Raw genomic sequence first — 21,794 nt, 5'->3', positions numbered from 1 at the left:
CAGCAGGGATGCAGACGGGCAGGGGGCGGGGCAGCACCTGTTCAGCTCGTACAGATGTCTCCCTGAGATGAAGTAGTCTGTCAGCGGCTTGGTGTTGCTCACACACTGAATACTGGAGTTCATGAAGCAGGTGTTGCCGAGATTACTGAGACCGGTGGCTCCTTTCTCTGTAGGAACTGTACGAAAAGACAAGGACACAGCAGTCATAACAGAATTAGACCTGGAACCAGATCCAGGTTTCATTTCTCATACATTTTTATACATGTAAGGAATTTGAAAAAAAGAAATAAAAATTGTAAATATTAAACATAGGAACATAAAGTCAAGAAGTCCTCCTCCATTACCAATCATCTACCTCATGTGTGAGCAATCCACCAATCAGAGCACATCCCAAAGGTCAAAGGTCACACCTGGTGATCACCTGCTCACTTACCTTTGTGTCTGTCCATCTTACTGCTGTTGGCGATGAAGGACATTTCCTCAGGCCAGCTCATGTCTTTGTTTCTGACTGTGGAGGGAAAGCCATCAATCAGAGTTTGCTCATTTTATCTTGGGAGGGGAGGTGGGGGGGCAGATTGATGGGGGGATCTCAAACCTTCAATGACTAACTGCTGCTCATCGTGGATCTTCAGACTTTCCAGGGTGTGGTCTTCATCGTCCAGGAGGGTGAGATAGTTCTGTAGAATGAGGACAAACTTATTTTATTAACACTTAGAAGATTAAAGCTGCCAACAGCAATAAGATCCTGGTTTCATTTAACTTATGAGAACAAGACCAAGAGGATCATAAATTTAGACTGTGACAGGAGGACGCTGCAGTTTATACTCGGGTTAGGTTAACCCTAACCCTCAGTGAACACAAACCAGATAACTCATAAAATCCTTTTGGAGCCTCTGGAGTTAATTTTTTTGGTCCAGATGATCAGATGACTAATGAAGAACAGTCAATCATCGGAAACTTTCCTTTTGGCTGAGTAACCAGCGTTAAAGAGCCGAGGCTGAATTATCAATCAGGCAAAGCCTGCACACACCCCTTGAACAAGCAGGGGTCGAACGGCCAAAGTCAGGGGGCTGACCTCACTGTTGTACAGCCACAGCCTCATGTCCTCCTCCTTGATGCGGAGTCTCTGGGACAGGTACAGGTGGATGTCCTTGATGGTGGCCATGCGGCTGAAGCAGCCTGTGTAGGCCAACACCCTCTTCAGGGGGGCATTGGGGGACGGCACATTACCTGTGAGGACACAGAGAGGACCAATCACTGATCAGCTATCTCCATCTGAAGTGTTTCAAAATAACAGCCTTGATTGAAATCATCATGAGTTTAAAGATGTAAAACAATCACAGGAATGTACAACAGCAGGGTGTCGACTGAGGATTAGTTGTAAGGAAGCAGCAAGAAAAGGGCGTATTCTGTCAGTCCGTGCAAACGTGATTGTTCAATCAACTTAGTGAACAAGGTTTTGATTATACAAACCAACCAACATTAGTCCTGTTAAATCAACACAAAGCTGGAATTCGCTGACGATTATTGAGAAAATTATTCGTTTTAATATCTGATTTTCAAGTGTAAATCTCTGCTCTGCAGACTCGTCCATCCACACAGACCGGTAGTTCAGCTCCACCACAACATGAAGAGCTGATCAGCACGGCGTTCTGTGGACCGGAATTAAGTCTCCTTCTGCTCTGATGTGATGAGATGATGACGTCTCCAACCTGATTACTCCGGAACTACGGTTTATTTTTGTAACTTTGTGAACTGCTGTGCATTGTAAAATTAAAGAAGGGAAGCTTTACTTGTTGTTGTTGCTGATATTTAACCACATTAATATCCCAAATATCTAACGAGCTACATAAAGCAGATATAGCTCATGTTCAGGTATTATTTAGACTTATTTATTAGTAAAGTCTTCCTGTGCGATCTAATTATAATATTCCTTTTTTGGTTTTGCTGTTGTTCTTTCATTTTGTTTGTTTTCTAGTTTTTCTTAAGATTTTTTTAAATGTCTTGTCTCTGGACATTTTAAAGTTTCCTTCTTTATGTGGAGAAGGAACAAAGTCTGTGAAGATGGACAGTTTGAATTATTCTGTGACAGCAGTCATTTCCCTTATGAACTGGTTCATGTCACCACCCACTCCGGAGCCCCGAATGAGCTGAATCAGTCCACAAAAGGAGGATTAAATTGAGGGGGTGCAGGTTTGCTCAATGAAGCGCTTGTCGGCGGTTTGCTCTAGTCTTGCTGCCGGCTTACATTACCTCTTGCTGGGGGTAAATACGGTGGGAACATTCGCAGGCTGGTCATACCCATATTAACCCAGATGTTGGACTGGGGGGAGCGTGTCGCCGGCTGCTGGCGGAGGAAAAGGACATAGCGGGGGAAGAGCTCCAGCTCGGCTTGGCCCGTCTTGCTCTCCAGGATCACCTGGGGGGGTTTAAAAACAGCTTAAGTAGTAAAACAGTAAAATTAATAAACTTTTTTAAATCTTTAGGTTGCATACAGCCTGTTGGATTGAAACACAAATTTCTAGCAGTTCAGTCGGTCATTACTCATTAAGTCTGAACAATCATCATGTCCGGGTTGTGATGAGGAGAACAAATACACAAATACCACAACTACTGCTAACTGCTCAAACTCAGGTGGACAGAATTTCACCTGATGACAGAGGTAGCCATAACAGAGTTTGAGCTCATTTCATTGGCTGGAATCCTACTGTCTCTCTTAATGGTTAGAACCGGCCGCAAATGGCTTTAACATTTTATTTGTTTTTGCAGCAGTTAAATTACACTTTAACACTGTCTTACTGCTCTGTTTTAAGCATGTCCAAGCAGTTTTAATGTCTGTGCCTGAAAGCTGCTGTGTGAATGAACTGTGCTCATGCTGTGTTCACTCACCGGCCGCGGCAGGCTCAGGTTGGCGCCATACCAGTGATAGAGCGCCCGCCACACCGGCTCTGGCACCATCTCAAAGTCTCTGCTGGGCACCAGCTGCAGGGAGCGCTTCAGTCTGCCGCCTTCCATGGTCAGTGTGGGGGCCTGGAGGGGGCACAACACAAACATCAGAACCTCAACACGTAGGACTCAGCTCCAGGAACTGATGATAGACAGGCAGTGTCCTTATGGAAGGCTGCTGGACTGAGACCATTACAGTTAAATAAAGAGATAAGACTGAGGAGGAAGAGGAGGGGGAACACACAAAGACATACACAGACACACATAGACACACACACACACACACCTTCATGGGGTCGGTGGTGACCAGTGGCTGGTTGTCGATGGCTCCAGGTCTCTGTGCCATCAGTTGGGAGGGGAAGTGGCCGTTGGCTGCTGAGAAACACTGGTTGTTGTTGTCCGACACGTTGTGCTGACGGGCGAAACAGCTCTCTGTGGCAGAGGGGGCGGCCTGGGGGCTCAGGGCTGCTGGGACATGGATGGATGGATGGATGGATGGATAAAGACCACTATATTTTCCCTTCCCACTTTTGAATTGAACTAGGTTAAGATGAGTAAAATAATTCTTTTCCATTTTTGCTTTTGTGAGTCGTCCTCTGCTGCGAAGTGTGTTTGACTGACCTGTCTCTGTAGCCTCAGATGCGCTGGACACAGCGTCCGGTGACCTCTCCTCGGTGGGGCTTACCAGGTCAAAGGTTCCCAGTCCTCCCAGTCTGTCCGGGGGGGCGGGCTCGATGGTGGCCGTGGCCATCGGACTCCGCAGTGAGCTGAGGATGGACGGCTGCTCCACCACGATGCCCTTGTGCTCCTGGATAGGAAGACAACAGCAGGGACTTCCCTGTCATTGTTTAAAGTGACATCAGGATTAATAAGGCGTCGTCTCAGTTGGAGTCACAGCGGGAAGTTAACTGTGACCACAATCAAAACTTGGTCGCCAAAATGCTCATGTTGTGCTTCAAATGTTAAAATAAAAGAAAAAACACAAACATAGATTAAACCAAAGCACTACTGACACATGCAGAATCACTTTCAGATAAATGTTAATATCAGGAAGCTCAGCGGAAACACGACTGCCAGTCAGTGAAATAAACTTAGTAAACACAAAGTCTACAAGAATCATAAACCAAAGTGTTGACAACATAAAGGCACAAAATTAAAAGCATCATATTCAACTTCCTGGCTACATGACAGGGAGCTTCAGCTGTGAACGGTGACGGCTTGCAACATCATTAAATCTATTCTTAAACTTACATATTTGACGTAGTCCTTCCACTGCTGCCACCACAGCATTGATATGAGGAACCAGTTCTGGCCCTGCTGCAGCCCATGTCTGCTCTCCCTCTCTAACCAGCCCCTGCACACACACACACACGCACCCACGGACACGCACACACACACACACACGCACCCACGCACCCACGGACACACACACACACACACACACACACACACACACACACACACACACACACACACACACACACACACACACACACACACACACACACACACACACACACACACACACACACAGACCATTAGGCCCAACCACTGATCCCCTGAGGCTTGCACAGGTAACGAGGACAGGCACATACCGGATGATTTGCCCCTCCTCCTCAGGAGTGGCTGGTCTCAGGCCCAGGACGATGTGACAGACCTGGAATTGGAAAAGATGAAGAATAAAAACCTCATTTCATGTTCACCAGGAATCAAGCCTGAACACCTGGGGGTGCACACACCTGGAAGAGCAGGTTCAGGAACTCATTGGCCAAAGCGCTCTTCACGCTCCATATCTGGTAGTCCTCCAGGGTCAGGTGACCCATCTGTGGAGGGAAACATCAGCACATTTTTTGTGAGACTGGAACTACTCAAAGTTATAAATATAATCATATTACAAATAAAACTGTGATGAAAAATAATAGACGCCACAAAGGAGGAAATCAGACAGACAGAATGCAGACTACAGAGTCACCTTGGTTGTGTCGTGCATCTTTAAGATGTCATCCACTATGTCCGACACGCTGCTGTGCAGCTCCTAAACGGGAACAGCATATTTTAACATCATCATCGACTTTGTGCTGAGTCTGGTTCTTTGATGTCATATGTCTTCAACGTGCAGGTCCAACCCTGATCTCTGGGGGCCTCAGAGCTTCACTGAAGCTGATCTGGAGCTAAACTTACGGGGAGTGTGTCTGTGCGATTGTCCTTCCACACCTCCAGCAAGGCCACAACCATTTCATGGAGTTCATCTCGGGACAGAACACTGTCACGGTCCACATCAAACACTTTGAAGCAAACTGGCAGAAAAAGAAAGTAAAACATGGTTATGAAACACAACACAAACCTCTGCAGCTCAGTCTATTGGCAGGAAATCCAATATGTTCACCGCTGCAGAGATGAGACTTGGCTTCTTGTGATAAAACATGTCGCTGTAATTATCCAAAGCTTCTGGGTTTTATTTATCTGTAATGATTCAGAGCCAATGTGCAGCTTACATTTCTGTCTTTCAGCGACGGGCCCTCTGCAGCAGGCTGAGAGTCCACAGGAGATCTCCTTAAAGTCGATGTGGTTGTCACGATTTTCATCAAAGGCGTGAAACAGACCTGGAAAACAAACACACAGGTGATATCTTTTAGTCTTTTTACAAGGCTGCGTTGACCGATGAGGTTGAGAATTAAAGGAAGAAACACCATGTTTGTCTATACAGATCACCCAGAACATTATGCCCGGTTGACCCTGCAGATCTGGACTCCTCTAGACCTCTGAAGCTGAGCTGTTGGATCTGGACTTGAAGGTCCAGCTCATCCCAAAGTTGCGAATATAGCCCTCCCCCTGACAGGTGCGATAGCAACCAAATAATTCACGTTACTGACGTCACCTGTCAGGGTCATAACGTTATGGGTGACGCCTCACCTTCACTCAGTGAGGCGTGGATTGGAGGAGAGACCAGAGGGACAAACGTTTCCAAGTCAAAGCGGCCGGTTCTGGACTGGGCCTTCAGCAGCCAGTAGCGTTTCTCCAAGTCAATAATGTCCGACTCTTCCACTGCAGGAAAAAAAAAAAAGAAGAAGAGTCAGAGGAAAACCAGGTGGAGTTTATTGAAGTTGTTTGTTCATGGAAATTAATTAGATATAGACTGATTTTAGTCCGTTGGGTCACCTATCTGGAGCCAGAAGGCATTGGACAGCACTAAGGCCTGCTCCTGGTGTCCACATCCACATTTATAGACAGTCTGGTTTGATCAATTCAGATGCTTTAGGTAAATAAAATGCAATACAGCACGAGTCCTCTCAAATGGAATGATCTGCTTCACCTTTTTTAATAAAACTCAAATCATTCAACCTCCATTATGTTTCACTGCTGACATCTTTTGTTATTTTTGTCATGTTTCAATGATAATTTCCATTTGTTTCTTTCTGGATCATGTGATGAGGTAGAAGCTGAAAATCAATAAACCAATAAGTCTTTTGATAGGTGATAATTAAAAGAGTCAGCTGATAATTTCTGGCTCCATCTTCTGAACCTACTTCCGATAAAAATGAAATAATTTTCTTTCATTGGTGCATTACATGTTTGTGGTTATGATGGTGATGTAATGGTGACCACCAGGTGGACGCCGTCTGACTCATCTTGTATTGAATGCCGATCAGACCAATATAGCAGATGACACTGGCAGGGTCGATGAACTGGCCTCCTCCCTCCAACAGGCTAATCCAGAGATTAAGCTAATAGGATTCAGTGGTTAACCAGCTAGCCACGGGCATGGAGCCGATTCATAAGACAGGTGTCAAAACAGACAGGTCCCTTGATGCCTGACAGATCCACCAGCTCCATTGGGTCCTGGACCTGCTTAGAAGCTGACTCTCTGAGGAGGGAGGTAATCTGAGAGAGGGTCTTCTCCAGGGTCTGGGTCACTCAGGGAGGTGTCCTCTGACCAGCAAGCATTCAGTCCCGTCTTCACGGCTATCTGCCACAGAAGTTTAACGGACTAAAAGGAAGCTCGGAGCAGCAGATGAATGATTCAGGACGTAAAGGGACGGAATGGATCCTCAGCAGGAAATAACTGATCAATTATTGATGCTGATGGACTGAAGCGGGCAGCAGAGATTGCATTCAGGTCATTGGAGCTGATGCAACAGATACATCATAGGATGGACACATGGACACATGGACACACACGGCAGCAGCTTCATTTTGATTCTGTGGTCGTCAGATGGACGCCGCCTCTGTGATGCCACCCTCAGACTGAGCTGATGCACCACCGCCATCTTGGCATTGACAGCCCCGCGACTAACTCACAGCTAATCAAAGAGAAGACATTGAACCTGAGTTCATGTTTGTTTGTGGCTATCATATGCTTATCCAGCTGTCAATCAAAAAGGCTACGCCCCCTATCCTCCATCACTTTAACCTTAAAAAACAGGAAACAGCTGAGAAGGAAGGAAGAAACAAAACGATCTCCAGAGACCAGAAAGAGGCTGATTTCTGCTGTTGGATTTTTAATATGGCAGTCTGTGGGGCTGGCTCCCTGCTGGAGCTGGACTTTAGTCGTCTGGACAGGGCCTGAAGGTTCAGTTCGTGGTTCAGACCCAGAGGTTGAGGCTTAATCTCCTGCTTCTAGAAAAGATGGTTCAGGAATTGAGGTCACGTTGCTATTGATCAACTCCTCAGAATCTTGTCGGAATCGTAACAGGGTTGGTGCTGCAGGAGTCTGCAGACATACAGAGACGTTCAGAGATCTTCAGAGATATACTTTCTGACACACCTGACGCAGAGATACCATCCCAACACTTAATTTATCCCCAAAAAGTCAAAATGAGGGTGGCATGGCAGCATAGCGGTTATCTCTGCTGCTCCACAACAAGGAGGTCCTGGTTTGGTTCCCAGCCTGGAGCCTCCAAAGACATCCTGTTTGGGTTCATCTGTGACTCTAAACTGTCTCTAGGTCTGAGTGGTTGTTGGTCTCTGTCTGCAGACCTGTCCAGGGTGACCCTGCCCCCTCGCCCAGAGTGAGCTGGGATTGGCACCAGAACCCCCTGTGACCCAGAAACGGATCAGAGGTAGAAGAATGAAAACTGTTTTTTGTCTGGGTATGTCTTACACTGAGGGCAAACATCTTAAAAAAAAAAACAAAACAAAACAGCTTTTTGTCATTTTGAAAGAGGTGGATATAAATCAGGGAATATTAGATCCAGGTCATAGAGGGAGAGTGTGTGAGAAAGAAAGCACAACTCTCTGACAGTTTAACACTAGTTGAATCACATCATTTCAGGTTTAAACCGTGTTTCTCTTTAAACCAAAGAACTTATTACATAAAAGGCTGCTGGTTCAATAATGCCAGTTGGAGGTTGAACATAACACCACCAACAAACACTGAACATTAAAGTTGGTCACATCTGAAAGTCCGTCAGCTCAATTTTGGTTTCCTTGTACGCACCTAGAGGGGCGACTCTGTCCGAGTGACAGCAGAGATACCATACCATCATCCAGGGAACATCCTTGTAGAGGTGTCGCCACAGCTGCCAGGAGTCATGGGAAATTATGTCTTGCGGCGGCCGCAAGCCAAAGGCTACGCTATCCCATCCGGACAGAGTTTATTCCAACTGATAATGTGTTGCAGTCGGAGGCAAACACGTTTTGCGGCGCTATCAGCTCTGTCACGAGTTAATCTGAACGCTCTCGTTCTGGACAGTGTCATGAACCAGGAGTGTGTCAATCACTCTCTCACACAGACACACACAGACACACACACACTCTTACTTAAGAGGATAACCTGGAGAAGATTAAAGGGCAGTGTCCATCTCAGGCTCTTTCCAGCTCTCTGTCCTTAATTGGCAAAATAAAGCCGGCTAAATTTACTTGGTCTGAAACTGTAAAAGAGTCACTGTATGTTTTTATTCTTTGTGTGGTCACTGTAAAATGTGACTGGCCCTGAACTTTAAGCTTTCTGGTTTTTTTTTTGGATTTTTTGAGTTTGGGGGGGGTGGGGGGGTGGGGGGCAGTGATCTTAAAAATGTTTCAGCATGTTTTTTAATACCTTGAACATAAACATTGTTGAATTACTGATAAAGTTGTGTTTTTGAAAACTGGACTTTAATGGAGTTTGTCAAACATGGTGTATTCAGTTTCCTGCGGTCGATGAGATACACAAGTTGTTTTTGTTTTTCTGGTATAAACAGGCAAACATTTGTATTATAAATGAGGACGATTATAAAAAAACAAAACAAAACATGGGTTTCAGTGGTTTAGGGGGGTTTATCTGTTTGACCTATCATCTTACGAACTGCTACATTCTCTCTTAGCATTTTAAGCCTGAAGTGTAAACACAGATCCCCAAAATGCAGTGTTAATTGGTTGAAGTGGGCAGAGCTGAAAAGGGACAAAAACTGGGAAATCTTAGTTTAACTGCTGATGTCAGTCAGAGTGATGGTGACGGTTTAATAATGTTTAAAGAGTCATGACAGTAAAGGTGTGTTTCTGTCTTTGTCAGGAAGTATGAACTTCCTTCTCTTTACAGACTCTCTGTGGGAGGACTCACGGTGAGTGACGCCTGCCAGCGTCTGGTAGAAAGTGGGCGTGTCGCTGTCATCAGTGAGCGTGACACACACCCCCCCGGACAGAAGCCACCTGGACAAAGTGAAGGCCTCCTTGTTCTGCAGGAGCCAGTTCCTGAAGCGCTCATAGTTCACCTTATCGCCCTGGTAACACACAGACACACAATTCATTGATTAATTAATTGAGTCTTTTCTGAGGGAAGAATCTGACTTGGACTTGAAAAGTGAACATTTACTGTTGGTTAATTTTGGCGTGAACTGAATAATGTGTGAAAACTATTGTATATCAGTAAAGTCTGTTTAACTGTGATAGCTCAATCTATATGAATATATGAGAAAAATAAATTCATGTAGAGATGTAACAATAGAGGTTTTCCTCCACTGTTGATCCCCTGGTGTACCAGACCGGCTCCCAGACCCCTGCTGCGCCTGGGGGGAGGTCTGTGACTCTGTAGTGACCGATCATGACATCTTCTGATAGGTGGAGTATTTATAACAATGAAAATGCATCAATAAATCAAAAGGCTGGATGTCACAGATCAGTCTGTTCACTGTTCTGACTGAATATCACAATTTTCTCCTGCTTCAAACTAAAAAACTAGGAAACAAAACAAACATGATGAGTTGTGTTTTTAAATACGAAGTAAAAGTTATGCTGATTAGTGATGCTCAAACTGAAGTTATTGTAATTACCACTTTTTTTATGTGTTTGTTCCCATAAGTGTCTCTGTGGCGACAGACAGGATGTGACGTTCACTGACCTCACTGAAACATTTCTTCAGGGATGTTGGTACTTCTCCATCTAGGCCTTGAAGAAGAGCCTCTATGTCTTCTCTGGCAGCGTATCCTCCCAGATCACTGACAAACAGGCTGAAGAGGTCTGTGAACACACACACACAGTCAGAACAGCCTTATCACAGGAAGTCAGGCCTCCAGTGGACAATGGAAGCTTTAGTGTTGATAACATCCTGATGGATCAGACTTCATGCAGTACCAGAATTAGAATGAGAAAGAGGAAGAAGACCAGGTTCTGCCTAAAATACTGGTCCAGTGAGCATGCGAGTCCTGATCCATGTCTCACTGTCCCCCCTGTAATCTGCCACACTTCACATTTTGTCCTGTCTCTGCCCTCAAACAATCAGATATTCAGTTTATAACTTCCTGAACCTGTGGGGACCTTCTTTAAAGGAGATGTGTTCGTCCGTCCAGAGTTCATCCTGTCACACGATCAGAGGTCAATAAAAAGCCACCAAATAAACAAACTTACATTTGGCTTTCTCCTCATCTCTTCCTCTGGTCAGAAGTACCAGACCCACAATCAGATTGTTGAAGTGCAGCCCTTTAGATGAGCCACCGAATGAGTTGTAGATAACCTGAAAAAAAAGAACAAAAAACAAACACAAAACACACACACACACGAGTCAGAAATGTAGGCAAAGTCTCACTTTACTGTTAGTCTATTAATCTTCAGAGTAGCGACAGAATCGACTGCTCAGCTATGATTCTGATTCCAGCGTTTCAACATTTTTATCTGAATAAAAATGATCTTTTATGACGGACTATGTGTACAATCTGTAGTTTACTGTAGATCTCCTGTAGTCCTCCATCAGAGGTGACCTGTGGCAGTGTGAGGAGCTCCGTGTCCAAAAAGTAAAACGTGAGATATCAAATCGCAACATCACTTTGGTTTCATGTTTCTGCTTCAGAATAGTGTTTTTGGTTGAAGCAGATTCTCTGTCAAACAAAGAGGAGTTGCAGACTCCTGGATCTGGATCTAGAACAGGATAAGAACCAGGACCGACAACAGACTCAATAGACTTGAATAGACGGAACACACGAGGTGAGTCTGCAGTCTGAGAACTGATGAAGTTGCAACTGAAGTCCACGTGTGGTGAAAACTAACAAGGAAAGGAAAGGAAGTGAGTCATAGGATGCTTTTTTCCACAAAATAGCCTCTGTTGCAGATCATTGACTGCCACTGAAAAAAAAAAAGTCTTCTTCCTCCTTTAATTATGTAAAAAATATTCTGTTTTTAAAAATGACTCATGGGTGGCATGATGTGAGAAAACTACAATTATTCAAATTATTAGTGTTACTATTATAACATTTTCAGAAATATTGATCCTGTAAGATTTTTATTCAATTTAACCAACTGTCAACCTTCCATGATGTCAGAAGTCAAATTGCATTTAAGTCTATGGGAAAATGTAAGATGTGACGAATTTATGGTCTCAGTCTCTAGTTTCAAGATTTCAATAAAACATGATAGAGGTCTGATGCAACTTAAAAAGGAGGGCTCACAGTCTGATGGGTAACGCCCACAGAAAGGTGACAGTTCATATTTAATTCTCAGAAAAAACAGTTGTTTTTGAGTCAATGAAAACTGAAGACTGAATGAAAATGAAATACTAATGAAGAGACAAAACTTCAGCTTCAAAATGGATCTATTTTATGAGGATGTCATTCTTCATATATGTAGATTTGTTGGTAGAGAAGCTGCCTGTCTCACTGAGTGTGTCTGTGAAGGGAAAGTCCGTCCTCTGGTGGAAATAAACCGATGATGCTTTAATGAGAAGTACTACACACTTGTCACTTTACTGAAATAAAAAAGTCAGGCCTGAAAAGTCCAAAGATAAAAACCCTGTAACGAAAAACTCAGTCAGCATTGTTTGAGTTGCTACTGTTGGCCCAGATGTTGTGGTCTTCACATGTGTTCATTTAATCCGAAACCTGAATTCATCCTGAAACCGTGGGGGAAGCCCAGAGACAGAGTGCTGAACTAATACTGACTTAGGCAAGTGTGAGTCAGTATGAGGGCCCACTTTTATTCTGAGGGGGAAAAAACAAACACACACACACAACACACCCCAAAAAACCCAAAAACAACAAACAAAAAACCCCAAAGCAACAAACAAAAAACCCCAAAGCAACAAACAAAAAACCAAAAGCAACAAACAAAAGACCCAAAAAACAAAACAAACAAACAAACAAACAAAAAAACCCAAACAGGAAGTCTGAGTTTGTCCTGTACCCAAGAAATTAAAAACATGGTTTTGATTGACCATGAGGCTCCAGAGGAGAGACGGACAACAAATCCAGTCCTGTTGAACGAGCAATCAGATTTCCCTCTCACTGGTGTGACTCACCTCACCCACTTTGGGGGGGACTCCATCTCCCAGTACCTCCCTGTAGAAGCACTGCTGGGTCATGTAGTAGGACAGACCGCTGGTCCTTTTGAAAGCATCCTTCAGCCGCTTCAGTTCCACATCAGTGACTGCAGAGACCAGATGACAGAGGGGACAGTGTCTGATATCGGAATGTCTTTGTCTCTCTGACAGGGATGTGACAGTGACGATGATGATGGACTGAGCTGACAGTGAATCCATCATATTAATGTTATACTGACAAAAACTGCAGATGAATAAACTATGTTATAATAAACACAGATCAGTAACAGCTGGAATGAACAGTTCTGACTCCAGCCTGTAGAGGGCAGCAGAGTCCAGGGGTCTGTTTTACACGGGAAGAGAAATGACTGTGCTTCCTTCGTGGTTCAGAAAGAAAATAGGAAATTCCAATTTTTTTTCAGTGATTTTTCCTGAGCAGCATAAACAGACTCTACACCTACACTTCATACATGATTATGGAAATAACCTGTAATTCTCTGTCTTTGTTGCCACTTTAACTTCTCACAGGCTGATTTCCTAACGTCAGTTTATTGAGCTCAAACACAAAACAGCTCTTGAAGTGTAAAAACCCACAAACGGTCAGAAAAGGGATGGAAAAGGAACCAAGAGACTGAAGTGGAAAAATAATCAATCATATTAAACAACATGGATGGAGAAACCAAAGCTGATGTGATTTTAACACGGACAGATAAGAGCACAAATGACCTCTATAATCAGCTGAGAATAAAAACAACTTTATCTATATGACTGAGGCAAGACACACACAAACACACTAACTACAGTTGCCCTTGTACATCTGGTCTAAAGGTAGACTTCCATGTGGTCTCTGATTCTAAACCAGGTCCAGGTTCTACATTAATCCAGTAAAAGTCTCAAAGGTCTCAGTCCTCAGAGAAATGTTCACAGTCTGGTTTCAGAAACTGAACCTTAAAACCAGCTGGGAATACCAGCTCTGGGACTGTGTGATGTCAGTCAGGGCTTTTTTGGAATTACATTAAAGGAAGAATTCTACTTAGTTCCGGGCACAGGAGCAGACATTTTAAACCATGTCATGGTTTTATTGGTTATGTAAAGCAGCAGTTCATTGACTTTCTGGAGTTTCTGCTGGTGACTGTTGGGAACAAACAGTCAAGCACATAAACACATGTCCTTTCTGCAAATTTACTTTACAAAAATAAGAGATGACAAGGTCATCAGGGGTTTGAGAGGCGGATCCAGAAGGTGTTCCTGCTTTTCCTTCCGCAGATGCGATTTTTAAGAAATGTCTCCAAGTCTCCTCACGTTCAGAATCATCTCCACCTCAGCCAATTCTGTCCTGACTGTCCAACTATCTTTATCTGATCAGGACAGCATACAGAAGTGAAACAGTAACGGTTCAGTCAAAAGGTCACAGAGTCAGAGGATGGAAGAAAGATCCAGATCCTGATCTGGTCAAAAGTTGCACAAAGACACAAATATCAGACATAAATTCATCATTTTCACCATCGATTATTATTATCTTTAGGAGAAAACGGTGATCTGAGTCCTCAGAGGGAAAATTAGCAAAAACACAATCAGAGTTTTCAGCTCAGCAGGATGTTCAGACAGATATTCTATCGACCAACCAACCAACCAACCAACCAATCACTCATGATACATCTGAGACTCAGCTGATGAGCTCTGGATCAGAATTCTCCCCTTCAGACCTCCACAGTAAATAAAGAACACGTGAAGCTGGTGAATTAGAGATAACTGTTGTACTGTACTAGTGAGCTGAGCTAAAGACAGATAGCACTGAGGGATGACGACAAAACTGTCCCAGTTAGATGGAGGATGAAAACAAAGGAATCCAAATGATGGAGAACACTCTGTGCATTGTAGAGCTGTGATACGATGGGTGGACACTGGGCTGCATTAACTGCACTGGTTACCATTCAACTCAGGGGACAATAGCTCTGATTACTGCAGTCCTCCCCAGAACAGGCCTGGGACCACAACTTACAGTAGCATGCTGAGCTTTTTTGCAACACACCTGTGGTCTAAGACACACACACAGTACCGGCAGGTTCCCTCCATGCGACCACTTCTGTAAATCAACATGGCAGCCGCGCAGTGACAGGCCAACCCTGATCTGTGACTCCACACTTGCTGTCGTTGTCATCAGCGACACTGGAAACATCCAGTCCAGAGGCTTCTGGAGCAGAATGCAATTCCTGGACTCACATGAGTCCTGCTGACCTTTCAGTCACGCTGCACTAGAAAGACCTGCAAGCACAAACACACTGACTGCCCTGTTCCTGAAAAGCTCATTTCACCTGCGACCACGAACCAAACATTCACCACCACCACCAACGTCCTCATGGATTTATATGAACAGAGAAAAAAATGAACCAAATCCACAAACCTTCAGAGTGACACTTCAGCTGCACCTGAATCACAGGTGGAAATAATTAAGTGTCGGGGTCGTCACTCATCCTTCACATCAGTGTAGGTTCTGACCTGAACTCTGTTTTGGTTCAAGCTTCACTGTGCAGCTTTCTAATGCAATTGTGCGTTGTTCTCATTATGTTGTGCGTCAGTGAAGTTCATATAAGCTTGTGTGGTCAGATGCTGCAACAGAGACTCTGTTGTTGTGTGAACTAATTCCTGGATGCAACTTTGTGGTGGTTGTGTTTGTTTGTAGTTTGACCTCTGAGGTTCATGTTGTTGCTGCAGCAGCTAGCCTGCTATGCTGCTAACTGAACACTTCAGCCACATCACTGCTCTTCATATTTACATTTTACATATTTAGGTTTGACATTACACGATTTGTTCCTGTTTATCCACCCATCCATCCTCTGAGCTACACAAAACATCTGAAACTGATGAATCCAACAACAGAAAATCAACCAGCATTAATTTTAATCACTGACAAGTCATTTCACCCCTTCTTAAGATAAACTGCTCTGGTTTGACTTGATTTTCAAAAACAACAGATGTGAAGAAAAATGTAAATGGCTAAAACTTCTGCCAAATGAGTAAATGTAAATAGTTTTGTTTAAAAGTAGATTTTTGGGCCAGAGACGGGAAATGGAGACTCTACAGGAGCTGAAACTCTAGCAGACATCTGAAAACCTGTTGCCTGGTTGTTCTCATATAATCTGCTGTTTGTTTCACAAGGTGTGAACGAAACCAGCTGGTAAATATTCAAATGTCATTAAAAGCTCTTTGTTCACACTGAGATAAGAGTCCACTATAAGATGTGTGTTTGTGCAGATCATAATAGTTAAAAGTGGAAGATCAAAGTTTTATCATAATACAGCTGAGTTTCTGTCAGCTCAGAAACCAGAGAAAAAAAAAACAAAACGTATTGAGTAGGAAAGAGTATAATATTGACCAATTATTGATCCAGGAGGATCTTATGGTGTGCAATTACTTTAGCTAAATCAGTTTTTATTGTTTTCACCAAAAGAATAAATAAAAATAAATTAGTTTTGTGATTTCAGTTTGTTTTAGAGTTCATGTAATATTTTACCGATTGTCATGATATATAGTGAAACTGTCATTCGGCTCAGGTGGGTGATGCCACAGCCAATCAGTCCTGGATCAGCAGAATAAAGACAATCAGATATTTGGAGCTTATTTATTATCATTACTACTCCCAAGAATGAGAACTCCTGATCAGATAAAGATAGAAACTTCAGCTCAGCTGTAGAATGACCCAAACACATCAGAGGAACTTTTCTTTGGTTATTCTGCTTTACACAGTTTTATTTGGAAAATAAATAATAATAATAATGATAATAATAATAAAAAAAAAAACATTCAGTGTGTGTTTTAGTTAGTCCTTGTGTTCTGAGCTTCTCTCCCTGATTCCAGAGAACAGAGTCTGAACTAATCAGAAAATCAGATGATTCTGGGAGAGTTTTAAACATAAAATACAAAGAAATGTAAAAAAAGAAAATCCTTATTGTGACTCTACCAGCATTGATGACTTACCAATAGAGTCCTTTGTCAAAGAAAAAGATATTCCAGCAGTCTCAAAAAAGCTCTGATATTTTTATTTGAGGTTTTGAATAACTCAAGTCACATACACACCCTGCAGGTCACACACAGTGTTTAACTCCATCCAGATAATCTCTCTATCTGCAGCCAAACTGAAAATGCACCACAGTGATACGCTGCCGTGTAACAATCTCAACAATAACCTGCCCATGTTTCCATAGCAAACACCACTCTGGGTGCCTCTGTGGCAGCAGCAGTCAAATCTACATCCAAATCCAGGACACAGAGCCAGAATGCAAATCAGCGGTCCATCAGCAGGCTGATGAGGCTGCTGACATCCACCATTAAACAAACAGGAGGACAGGCAGCTTCAGGTGACTGTCAGAGCACTGACCACGGGAGCTGCATGATTACACTACAAAGTGGTGGACCACAAAGGGTCTGATGCCCTGGAGCGCTCCTCCAGAGGCTTTCTGGGAAAAACAGAGGTCAGCTGATTCATTCCAACCACAGAATGTCCATAGACCTGGATCTGGACTCTAGGTCTGTAAAGTGAAGCCAAAGCTGAAGAGTCTTACACCTCCATTCTATTTAATGACAATCAGGGAGCAACTCCACTGGCTGTAAATCGAAGGAAGATTGTATTGAAGTCTATGGGAAAATGTCCCCCAGTCCTCCTCAGCTCCACCTTCTCCTCCAAATATGGTTTCTACTTGTTTCAAAGAGACAGCCAAGAGACAAATTACAGACTGGAAGGCTCAAACTTGATCACAATGCTGTGAACACGTTTGTGTGTATCCCTACACTGTAGTAAAACAACACCACAATCAGTCTACATCTGAATTACAGAGTACTTCTGAAATATTAACAGATGGATCAACTTATTTATTTCGTCACCACTGTTTCTGTGAGTGTGCATCTGTGGAAGGCTGTTACAAAACGAAGCAGGAACACTTCTGGCAAGGTCAGACAGGTTTTGGTAATTGAACATTATCATTAGGTATTATCTGCTGCAGGGACAATCACATCTCTGTGAATTACCATTTAAGAAGGAGACGACTGTGAACATTAACCTCAAAGTTACTCAATACAGAATCAAACTTCACATTCTGGATAATTTCACAACATTAGAAATGTGTCATCTTCATTCTGCTCTCAGTTTTATGTGAGTATTTATTGGCCCAGGCTAAAGAATGTATAGTGTTCAAACACCAGCAACAACAGTTGAATCGCTGATCAACATGGAAACTTTTTCATTTCTTATCCATCACAATAAAATCTTTATTGTAACTGATTTCATCACTTTTATACTGCACAAACCTATCTAGCACAGATCCAGGTTTATTAGAATATATCAGAAAACATTAATCTAAGACTTGTTGAGGCTAATATCTGAGCATTAGCAGCATTTGTCACTTGAGGAACCTTTGAGAAAAAAAATAATGCAAATTTCACTGTAGTTTCACTGTGTTCCAGTACTTATAGACAGAAACCGTAAAAGTGAACAGATAAGATACACTCAATCTCATAACTCGATGCTGAGAGGATCTCAGCTAACGACAGGAACACGTCAAAGCTCTTCCAGTAGGATGCTTTCTGACCATCATCCTAATGGGGCGAGACTCCCTGAAAACTGACCCAGTAATGGCTACAGTCTGGCCACTGTGGCAATTAGGAGTACTGCCATGTGACGGGTCAGATAAGACTGGATGGCTGAATAATTCCACCACCCTGAGTTTAAGTGGTTACACGTGATCATGAGTGTGGGAACGGCAATTAGACTGAGGAATGTTTGAAAAAAAAGGCCACCACCCTGAAAATGGGCCTGAAGGTGAGAATACGCACACAGCAGGTCATAGTTAGCCATGCATGGACCTGCTGTCTGTGTGACACCACCACCATCATGGTTCAGCCGATGTGAATGAGTGGAGCCACAGAGGGGACAGCGTCCTGGATCAATGTGTAACAGCCGGACTGACAGAGGTCAGCTGCTGCCAGCCCGGGGAGTAAAGTGCAACAAGAAGGCCATTAGGGATAAGATGTGTATGTGCTTCCTGATAAAGGCTCACCCACAGCTTGCATAAGTGCATAAACATCAGCTTTCCCTCCTTCAGCCTGGAGAGCAACAAGAGTCTGGAGCTGCAGCTCAGAGGCCGCTGAGGAGGCAGACATGCAAACACCGTTCACAACACCATGTTAGAGTGCACAAACGGGCAAACCACACACACACACACACACACACACACACACACACACACACACACACACACACTGACATTAGCTTGAGCCGAAACGAGCAGAAAGAGACAAACAGAGAAAACGAACAAGGCTTTCCCCTCCGGAGGAACCAGCTAGTTGTCAGGAAGCTAGCTGCGGTGAAACGAGCTAACGGCAGCACCGAGCTGTCAGACAAACACAACACAAATTTAACACACTGCAGGCCATTTGAACAACAGCTGTGACAAATGACAGCCCCCCCCCGTCTGCTTTGACAGATATATAGAAAACGTCACACCATACTCCGTTTAAAAATCTGCTAATTTACGGTGTCATTCCTGATGAGTAAACACACACGCTTCAGAAAATACTTGTCAGTCCTGTTTCGATTTCTTAATGAAGAAAACTTCCCTTCGGGCCGGGATTAATCCACATATCGACCTTTATCTCCATTTAATTTCAGGTTCAAAGATAAGGAAACGCTTCGCAACGCAGCCAAACTGAGTCTATTTCGGGGGCGACGGTCTGAATTGCAAGCTTAGCTCAACATTAACCTGAACAGCTAATTAAAATCCAGGCAGTTTATTGAAGAGTTTCTGGGCCGAACTCAGTAAAGGACCCCAGCGGAGCGGCAGAGGCCGTGTGTTGTTGTTTTGACAGCCGTCCCGGCTCCTCGGTCACCGGGGACACTTAAAGCCCCAGACCGCAGCGTGCAGTCCGGCCGTCCTGCCCCTGCGGACCGGGCTAGCCTGTAGCAGACATCCGGCTAAGCTAGCGGCGGGGTTAGCGACTGGCCGTCGGCTTACCTCTCTTCACGGCCTCGTCGTACGACAGGAATCCGATCCTCGACTCTTTGGCCCCCATGTTCCCCTCATTTCATTGTCCTGAGGAAGTGAAGGCGGTGTGGGGAGCGGAGCCGGAGCGGTCCGGCCGAATCCATTTACGGAGCAGCAGGTTCCTGGTGTTGTGTCTGCGGTGAACGGGTGAATGTTTTCAGCGACGCCTCCATTCTGTCACATGATCCGGCTCCACAGGTCAGTTGATCGGCCCGTCACAGCAGACGGACAGCACCGACGGGAACCGTCAGTCTCGACTCCGGCTCATTAAGACTCATTAAGACTTTTAATGAGTTTTTAGAATTACACAAAACACCGCCTGGACTCGATGTGCGCGGGCACGTCGAGCTGCGCGTGTCGGAGTGGCGGTTGGGGAGAAGGCGGAGCGGCGCCATCTTGTGGCGCTTCCGCTGACTCATAACGGTCTGAGAAAGGGAGTTTAATTTAATTTCGTTAAATTTCAAAACTTTATTATCTCATCGACACACAGGAACAACATTCTGCTGCTGTTTACCGTGTTTATAGCTTCCGCTTTTAAAAGCTGTTTGATTAACTCTACGGAGCCGTGACTGGTTTCTGGAGTCTGGCGAGACGTTTCATTTTTAAACGTCACCCGGGGGTGTGACGAAATCAAGACACGCCCGCGTGACGTCACACTAAATCCTCAAAAAGAGGACTTTGATCGGACAGGAACTTTTTTCCGGATCGTCACTGAGTCACTGAGCTGAAATGAAATTTGACGTTTTTCTGTACTGGCCGAATATTGTCGGTGAGAATAAAGTAGAGAGTTATGTGGTTTTGTACGTCACGTGTGTGTCACAGCTCAGCTGTATTTGCCCCCTCAGGGTTCTTCCGGGTCGCTCTGGTGTTGGCGGCCTGGAGCACCTTCCGGACTCCCGCCGTCTTCGTGCCGCTGTACGCGGCCTCTGTGGCTCTGGATGGTAAAGTGACGTCAGCTTATGACGTTGACACGTCACAATTATAGTCCTTGACGTCATTATGTGTTTCCAAAGGAGTGGATGGCTGGTTGGCCCGGAAGCTGGACCAGACCTCCAGGTTTGGAGCCTGGATGGATGTTGTAGTGGACAATCTGGGAAGAGGCATGTTGTGGAGCCAGCTGTATGAGGTGGCGCACACGCAGACACACTCCTCCATCTTTGGTGTTGTCAGTAAACAGATTGTCAGCTTGTGTGTGACTGACTGATGTTGTGTGCTGTGATGAAGTGGGGTTGGCTGGTGTCTGCTCTGGAGTGGTGTGTGTTTGTGTGTAACCATGGCAATAGAGGCAGCAAGTGGAAGAACAGCTTCACCAACAGCCCGCCAATAATCCAGGCCATTATGGCGAACGGTAAGGAGCCTGTCTGACGATGACACAGATGCTGAGGATGGTGGTGAGGATGAAGAATCCCAGTTCACCAAGCTCTGTCCGTCAGGGTTCCGGACTCTTCTGGGCCTGTGGGTGGTGAGCGGCCTGCACTGCCTCCCCCTGTGGCTGTATGGGCTGCGCTGGGGTCTGCTGTCCGGCTGGCTCTGTCTGCCGCTCTGGGTCCAGACTGGGGGGACGGCGCTGCTGGCTGGGGGACGCCTGCTGGCTCTGACCGCTGAGGTAATGCCTGATCACCTGTGATGACCTCGCTGCTGACGGAGCAGCTGTTAGTGTGGTCTCCTCCTCTCTGCAGATGTGGTGCATATGGACGCACATCGATTACCTGACAGAGGACAGAGACGACTGAAAACCAGGATCGGCCCCGTCACCTGGACCTCTGCCATCTTGGTTTCTGAACCATATTTGGAATAGGAGGTGTAGCTGAGGAAGAGTAAGGGGTGGAGCTAACCTCCTGTCTTTAGACTACACAATAGCTTTAATGTGTTAACTGATGAGCCCAAAGGAGAACCCCCAATATCAATAATTTACTATCACATTAAGGATCTAACAAACAGAAGAGAGTCAGTAAAATGTTTAAACTCATGAAAGGAATAAAAGGCATCATCACATCAGCACAAACAAGAAGTCTCTAATGATGACAGGAAATAATCCAGTTTATTCTCAGTTCAGGACTGGTGCTTCAAAATAAAATGTCCAACACAGA

General features: G+C 44.5%; 2 protein-coding genes across 7 annotated transcripts in view; one reads left to right on the top strand and one right to left on the bottom strand.

Annotated features, from left to right (window-relative positions):
- Positions 1-20,072, bottom strand: part of usp32 (ubiquitin specific peptidase 32) — a 26,509-nt gene extending 6,437 nt beyond the window's left edge. The window contains exons 1-20 of one of the 5 annotated variants that reach the window (XM_029517361.1): positions 19,675-20,072; positions 12,647-12,774; positions 10,768-10,873; positions 10,262-10,380; positions 9,485-9,644; positions 5,860-5,991; positions 5,442-5,549; positions 5,128-5,243; positions 4,919-4,981; positions 4,686-4,769; positions 4,542-4,603; positions 4,198-4,300; positions 3,568-3,784; positions 3,233-3,414; positions 2,890-3,030; positions 2,254-2,419; positions 1,076-1,230; positions 596-677; positions 434-508; positions 38-176 (exon numbers count right to left, since the gene is read on the bottom strand). In XM_029517361.1, the coding sequence (XP_029373221.1) occupies positions 38-176; positions 434-508; positions 596-677; positions 1,076-1,230; positions 2,254-2,419; positions 2,890-3,030; positions 3,233-3,414; positions 3,568-3,784; positions 4,198-4,300; positions 4,542-4,603; positions 4,686-4,769; positions 4,919-4,981; positions 5,128-5,243; positions 5,442-5,549; positions 5,860-5,991; positions 9,485-9,644; positions 10,262-10,380; positions 10,768-10,873; positions 12,647-12,774; positions 19,675-19,732 (2,396 nt within the window). In that variant the 5' untranslated portion in view covers positions 19,733-20,072. Of the gene's footprint in view, positions 1-37; positions 177-433; positions 509-595; positions 678-1,075; positions 1,231-2,253; positions 2,420-2,889; positions 3,031-3,232; positions 3,415-3,567; positions 3,785-4,197; positions 4,301-4,541; positions 4,604-4,685; positions 4,770-4,918; positions 4,982-5,127; positions 5,244-5,441; positions 5,550-5,859; positions 5,992-9,484; positions 9,645-10,261; positions 10,381-10,767; positions 10,874-12,646; positions 12,775-16,645; positions 16,775-19,674 lie in introns of those variants that run through there. The other 4 variants (XM_029517362.1, XM_029517363.1, XM_029517364.1 and 1 more) reach the window with 4 other exon arrangements.
- Positions 19,626-21,794, top strand: LOC115052904 (uncharacterized). 2 transcript variants are annotated; one of them, XM_029517368.1, is made up of 6 exons: positions 19,628-20,473; positions 20,550-20,645; positions 20,718-20,830; positions 20,929-21,052; positions 21,138-21,310; positions 21,384-21,794. In XM_029517368.1, exons 1-6 carry the CDS (start codon positions 20,434-20,436, stop codon positions 21,435-21,437), a joined length of 600 nt encoding a protein of 199 aa, XP_029373228.1. In that variant the 5' UTR covers positions 19,628-20,433; the 3' UTR covers positions 21,438-21,794. The 2 variants fall into 2 exon arrangements, with proteins under 2 accessions (XP_029373227.1, XP_029373228.1); XM_029517367.1 differs by having other exon boundaries at positions 19,626-20,645.

This window comes from Echeneis naucrates, chromosome 13 (assembly GCF_900963305.1).
Source record: "Echeneis naucrates chromosome 13, fEcheNa1.1, whole genome shotgun sequence".
NCBI classification, from domain to species: domain Eukaryota; kingdom Metazoa; phylum Chordata; class Actinopteri; order Carangiformes; family Echeneidae; genus Echeneis; species Echeneis naucrates.
The sequence above is the reverse complement of the archived record's forward strand: the minus strand, read 5'-3'. Positions and strand labels throughout refer to the sequence as shown.